General features: G+C 55.6%; 1 protein-coding gene across 4 annotated transcripts in view; it reads left to right on the top strand.

Moving 5' to 3' along the window:
* Mbtps1 (membrane bound transcription factor peptidase, site 1) overlaps nt 1–1014 on the top strand; it is a 48513-nt gene extending 47499 nt beyond the window's left edge. For all 4 annotated transcript variants that reach the window (XM_052166142.1, XM_052166140.1, XM_052166143.1 and 1 more), the window contains one exon: nt 192–1014. In XM_052166142.1, the coding sequence (XP_052022102.1) occupies nt 192–388 (197 nt within the window). In that variant the 3' untranslated portion in view covers nt 389–1014. The remainder of the gene's footprint in view (nt 1–191) is intronic.
* The last annotated feature ends 5939 nt before the right edge of the window (nt 1015–6953 follow it).

Below are 6953 nucleotides of genomic sequence, written 5' to 3' on the forward strand. Positions count from 1 at the left end.
CACCCCCACACCCGCACCCGCCCCCACTGCCAGGGTTAGAAACAGTCTAAAATGCCTCTCACCCATACCACGGTTAGCAGCCTGGGCATGTCTACCCTGCTAGCCCAGCCAATGGAGTTTGGTCTCGGATTCCCAGAAAGGCTGTAGCTGTAGTTCTGTGGCACCATTGACCAGTTACTGTCCTCTTGCAGGGATCATGCCTGGCCGCTACAACCAGGAGGTGGGACAGACCATCCCTGTCTTCGCCTTCCTTGGAGCCATGGTGGCCCTGGCCTTCTTCGTGGTACAGATCAGCAAGGCCAGGAGCCGGCCGAAGCGGAGGAGGCCCAGGGCCAAACGGCCACAGCTTGCACAGCAGTCCCATCCCGCAAGGACCCCATCAGTGTGATCATCACTGTGGCCAGAAACAGAAGCTAACAAGCCTTGAGCCACTCTGGTGGCCACACAGCGCATCAGAGAGCATCCTGGGAAGTGCCGGTTTCCAAGGAACCCTATGTCCAGCTTGTGGCTGGCTTAGTGTGTTCTGCCCAGGCATCTATGAGATACATCCTGCAGTGCCTCTCTGTGCTTGGCTCTGGCAGAAGGCCCAGTAGCTCAGCCTCCAGTGGCATCAGGCCCAGTGACAGTGCACCAAAGACACAGAGCCTGGAAGAGCTGTCGGGACATACTTTCTATGTAACTCTACAACCCTGACCAAGCGAAGACATGCTTGTTACAGGCTATTTTCTATATTTATTGTGGGAGAGTCACTTTAAAGACTTGTGCTAGTTGGAAGCAGAGCTGTTGTTTTTGTCAGTCGATTGCAGTTTCTGACATCATGAGGAATCAGATTCTGTGACCTCCTTTTTGATGAGAGGACACACTGAACTGAAGGAACTTGCAGATGTGGGAGAGATGCAGGCCTTCGCTTTATTTTTTATAACTATCAACTGCCACCATGTTTTGTAATTTGGGGTCTTGACTTCACCGTTGTTGGTGAAGGAAATTTTCAATAAATATGCATAACCTTACAAAGCTGGAGTATCTGCACCATGCACCAGACCCCTGCACCTTGCCATGCTCCCTGACAGGGTAGGGTCTGCTTTAACTAGTTCATACACTGTGACAATGTCCGTGTCAGGCAGTGCTTGGGTGAGCCCTGCTGTTCTCACTAGCTAGCCCGGCCAGTGCCACTCCACTCTTAACTCCCAAGGAAGCCATGGGCCTGTCAGCAGTCACCATTTCTTACCTCTTGCCCTGCAGCCAGTTCGCTCCTGTAATTGCCTGCTGTGGTGTTCTCTGTTAATGACATCACAGCTGGTTTCTTTCTGTTTGCATCCTGTCTTGAAGCGTCTTTCATGGCGTAGCAGGTATCAGAGACTATTCCTTTTCTTTTCTTTGATATATTCTTTATTTACATTTCAAATGATTTCTCCTTTCCTGGATCCCCCCCTCCCTGAAAGGAGGCTATTCCTTTTCATGGCAGAATAATATTCTCCAGTGGGTAGACCGCTTGCCAACTACCGTGGATAGTGTTGTCATTCACTGGGGAGCGAGCATGTGTGAATTTCTCTTGAGAGTCTTCCTAGGAGGGATAACATCATGCGTTTGGAGGAACTATCAAACTTCCCTGTGTAGTAGTTCACACCTCTGCCAGCAGTGTGAATTCTAGTTCTTTGTATCCCCACCTGTGCACAGCTCTGCTGTTGTAGTTACAGTGCTACAGTGGCATCCTTGTGGTTTCACTGTGTGGTCCTGAACAATGAGGCGAAATAGCCCTTTAGGCATCTTTGGAGTAATGTCGGTTCCACCCTGGGCTTGGTTTTTGTCGGGGTCATTTGACTCTTTGTTACCGACTGGTGAGCTTTCTTTATGTGTCCAGGTAGGAGTTCCTCACTGGACTTGAAGTGCATCCCTCCTGCCAAGTGGCCTGAAAACATGAACATTATTAACTTTTGGTCAGGTTTGGCCTTTCTCGTAACTCGCTTCTTTAAGCATGCTGGGTCCCAGCATCCTCAGCATGGTACCCCTGTCTGAGCAACTGGGTCGTGGGCAGGAGGATATCCAGGGAGGAAAGAGGATTCCCTGGGTGTCTTGCCCGTGTAGCTCCAGCTGCTCTCATGGCTGCTGTTGGCCTGAGGGGTGTTGGCCCATGAAGTGCAGGGTTGCTGTTCCAGTTACTTCAGGATGTCACAAGCCACCTTGACTAGGTGTACAGTGGACCGTGTTGGCGTGTAGCTCACTTGCCTAAGAAGGAGTGACTAGTTTGGAGTCTCTGTGTCACTCTCGGGCGCACGGGTTCACTATCGGCAGAGGAGGAATGAGAAGGGCCGGGTGCTGAGGGAGGTCTGGCCACTCCAGCCTCGTCTCAGGCAGCATTGGTTGTGTGGTGACTTTTGAGCCTGAAGTATGGAATGCGTGAAATCCTCTAGCTCAGATCTCATCTCTGACGCTGGTCGTGACTGCAGGTGACGTCTCTGAGCTTGGTTTAATGTGTGAAACGACCTGTGACACAGCTTCTTCGCATTGGCCTGTGAAGGTAAGCTGCTGTGGGCCCCTGGGCTTGCTCAGCCCTCTGACAGCAGGCTCATTACCCGGGATAGCTCCTGCCTGCGCACAGCCGATCCCTGCACACTTGCCACAAAAGCCACAAAATCACTTCACCACCTTAACACGGCTTCTTTGCTTTCTGTGGCTCTAGACACCTGAACAACTCAAGGCCAGCCCTGCCAGTTCCTGCGTGGTGCGTGATCTCTGTATGGGACACCCGTAGCCAGGGCTTTACACACTCAGGTCGGGCTATGCTGGACGCATACAAAATGCGGTGACTCTGGAAGCTGAAGACAGGCCTTGGGGGTGGGCCAGCTCCACAGCAGCTTAGACTGAACCTGCCAAGCCTTCGCGCCCGTGCCCGAGCCCGTGCCCGTCCCCCCCCTTCCCCCCAACACCAGCTGAAGTGGGCAGCAAGCTGAGGCCGCCTAACATCCTGCAGTGCTGGGCTGTCCTTGGGTTGGGCTGATTTGGCCTGAGCAAGGAAGCCACTGAGGTGAGGCAGGCTAGGCCCTGGGTCTGCTGCTGAACACACCTTGCAGGTGCTCCCCTTACTGCACCGTCCTAAGGATGATGGCTTCATTCCCTGGTGCCTAGAGAGCACAGAGGGGTAGCGTAGAAACACTAGTTCTAGGGTCTTGCCCCCACCGTCCTAATCCATCCGGAAGGATCTGGATCAGTGGAGGTAGTGAAACCTTGCAGCCCCTTTCCTGGATGTGGCCGGATCGAAGCCACAGGAGACACGCATAGTGCTACTAGAGCCCAGTGGCAGAGGCCATGATGTGCTGATGGCGGAGGGAGACGGCGAACTCGTCCCGAAGGATGCTACAGCGCAGATCAGCCATAACCGCTTGCGGTGAGAAATGAAAAGCTGTGTCTCCTGTGCCTGCATCGTTGTGAAATGTCCGGAACAGACACATCCATGGAGACCAAAGCAGATTAGCTGTTGCCGGGGCTGGAGGAGAAGGGTGCTGGGGAGAGGAAGGGAGCAGCTGTTGAAAATGCTCAGGAATTAGTGGTGACGGTGGCACAGTACTGGGAATCTACCTAAGCCCCCCCTCCCACCCCCGGGGTACACTCGGTGTGGTGATTATGTCCCCACTTCCTTTCACAGGCTCACACGGACCTCCCCAGGGGGCCCTTGTGATCGGGCCAGCTCCAGAGAGCAGCTAGCTGGGACACTGGAAAAGGGTCTCTGGCTCTGCAGACCTGAGCAGGCCATGGTGGGTGCAGAGGCTGTGGGCTTGGCAAAGGCTCTAGCTCTATACCCTGTGCCCTGCCCTAGCTGTGCCCTGCCCCAGGCCTTTCGATTACCTAGCCTTCAAGTTTTTTCCTGGAGACACTACAAGAGGGTGATAAACTTGAGAGCGGATTTCAGAAGATGTCCTTGAACCTCCCCGGGATTGTGACCACAGACCCAGCCCTTGTCCAGGAGCTTCCCCAACGTTAGCTCCCGCTGAGTGGCAGGGATGCCACAGAGGCTCCTAGAGGACCCGCACCTGCCTGTCCCACCTCCAGTGGCTGCCACACATCTTTGGCTCATGGCCGTCCTCATCTCCCAAACTCTAAACTCGCCACTCCAGACCCTTCTGTCCGTGATGACCTCTGACCTCCTGTACTCTTAGAAGGAGACCTGTTACAAGTGAACGTCGGTGAAGAGACACAAAACCACCCGTACACCATAGGGAGGACACTAAGGGCCTGGTTGAACCATGACCCCATTGGAACATGGGTGACTCCGTGATGCCCACCCCACCGTGGGTGTTGAACCCTTCAACCCTCTGCACACTGTGCCCCTGTAGGAAGAAGCGAGTATTAGCATCTCAGACAAGGGTCTTATGACCGCATCTAAGTGGATCTCAGCAGGCCTGACCTCCATGAGGGGCGCTTGTTGTGGTCACATGACCTCTCCAGGCCCTCCTCTCCACGTCAAGGGTCTTTTATCTCATCTGCAGACCCCCTCCGGCCATGTGCAGTTCCATCACAAAGACTGCAGGTTAGGATGGAGCCAGCCACACTGGTTTTTTAGATCCCTAAGGTGTCACATGTTGACCAAAGGGGGACCACGGATCCCTGTGAACTGGCATTTGAAACCTAAGGGACCTGCCCTGGATTCTGAGCCCTAGCTCTGTGGCACCCGCACTCATTGGTTTGCCTCTGCAGGCTGTGGGGCCCCGGGGAGCCCCACCTACTCAGTGTGCCTCCTTTTCAACACATCAGGCTTTCTTGGACAGCTGTAAGGAGCCCTGTATCAAACCAGTGTAGCCTGGGGTGCTGATGGACTGGCGCTGGCAGCTCCTAGAGGCTCCCTATGAGAACCTGGCAGGGGTGGGGGGTGCGGGGGAGCCAATGTCATGTGACTTGCATCATGCTTTCAGCAGTGACTGCTAACAATGTTGGCTCTTCCTTGTTAGTCGTGAATGACTACAGACAGGAGACACCGTTTTCACAGGTGAGGTCAAACCAGAGAGACCCAGTGCCAATAAGGTGGCCACGCCCACCTGCTTCCTGACAAGATCAAGAACTTTCTAAGCATCAGTGGGAGTTCCCAGCATGCACTCCGTGGGGAGGAACAGAACAGCCCTCAGGAAGCCCCTGGTGGGACAGGTACCCAAGCCAGCAGGAGAATGAAGGGAGATGGCATGGGTGCTCCAGACCTGTGCCCTGGGAGCCACCACAGGGTGCCCGTGCACCCCCCACCCCCGCCTGTCTCCTCCTCCAGTGCTGTGCCCCCTCCCCCCGCCCGCAGTGGGCTGAGCAGAGGGTGGCCTCCTGCCCTCCCCTAGCTACAGATGGAGCCCTGCAGGGTGCCCCCTCCACAGCTTGGGAAAGGTCACAGCGCTCTGGGAGGGCGGCAGGGGGTGGATATCAAAGCCCCAAAGAATTAAGAGATCATGGAATTTTACAGCCTGGTGGCCAATTCCTAAGTCATGCGCACTAATGGGCAGCTAATGAGGGTCCCTGGGCAGGGACCGGGGAGTGCCCTGAGCCCCTGAGCCCCTGAGCCTGATTAAGGACTACAAAGCTTTAGCCACTAACTGGCCAGGCACTTAACAGGCATCCTTAGGAGCCCATTAGTGTGGGTAGAGGTGGGGCGGCGAGCCTCCTGGCTCCTGGAGGGTGTGCACCGGGGTCACCTCTAAGCTACTGTGTGTGGTCCCTCTCCCTGCTAACCCACGCTCCTGCCCTGCCCCACTTCCCACGCCTCCTGTAGCATCCGATGCTACCTGGCCCAGATTTAATAGCCTCACTCTGGTGAGGAGGAGGTGGAGTTGAAAGGAGGCCTTATTCAGCTCAGCAGGGCCAATGACCGCCAGACTCCAGGCCAGTGTGTGAAAACCCCGGCCTGCAGCTGTGGCAAGCGGGTGACCCTACCATGAGGAGGCCAGAAGCAGTATTCCTCAGATCCTGTGGAGGAAGGATGGCCCTATCACAGCCTGACCTCAGACCCGGGTCCCTGCTGTCACTGAGCGTGTGGGATTTAGTTAGGGGCTTTCAATAAGGGCGAGATCTGTGAAAGTGACCTTCCAGTTCTTTCTGGAGTCCCTCCCTCCCCCTTCCTTTCATCCTTCCTTCATCCCTCCTCCCCCCTCTTTCCTCAGGTACTTCCTGTGTGCTGACTCTTGTCAGCACAGGGCAGGGGGGCCAGTGGAATCACAGCCTTCACGCTGAGGTGCTGTCAGGCAGTTAGTGAGCACCAGCTGTGTGGCGCCTCAAGGAGGTCACCAAGTCGGGGTGGAGATGCTGGAAACGCAGGAGACAGCGCTTTGGGGGTGCCCCTGACAGGCTGATTGGATGGGGTGGGCTCTGGGGCATATCTGAGAGAAAGCCCTTCTCAGTGGGGTCCCTGCGCCAGCAGCAGGAAACCTCTGAGACAGGCAGATTCTCAGAACCTATGCCTGGCCCACTGAGGCAGAAATTCCGGGGATGGACTGGGCGCTTGTCTGCAGGAGTCCCCCAGGGGATTCCCGAGAAGCGACTTGAGGTCAGGCTTCTAGCAAGAAGCCAGGTTGATCCTGACATCTTGACGTGTGTCTGCCAGCGAAGGGGTTTTTATCTTTTGCCGCCTTAGCAGCCACTCACTACTTCAGAAGGCGTCCATGTCTGCCTTCTACTCAGTGTGGCCCCTGCCTGGAGCTTGTTAGAAGGCCTTGGGCCTCCCCAACATGCAGGAGATCAGTCTGCCTTTCCTCAAGGGCCCGGGCACATCTGAGGCACGGGGTTAGTTTGAGGAGCACCCACCCCTGGCCTTCTAAGAGACGGGGAGTGAGAGGACCTACCAAGGATGTTTAGCGACCCTTCCACGGATGGGCGTCAACGAGACACACTGCCGACAAGTGACAGCCAGCAATGGTGGTAGACTTAGCCTTCTTCCATGACCCTTCCCAAGCCCAGGGCGGGCTTAGAGGAGCCGCGGAAGGCGG

Source organism: Apodemus sylvaticus, chromosome 21 (genome assembly GCF_947179515.1).
Source record: "Apodemus sylvaticus chromosome 21, mApoSyl1.1, whole genome shotgun sequence".
Lineage (NCBI taxonomy): Eukaryota > Metazoa > Chordata > Mammalia > Rodentia > Muridae > Apodemus > Apodemus sylvaticus.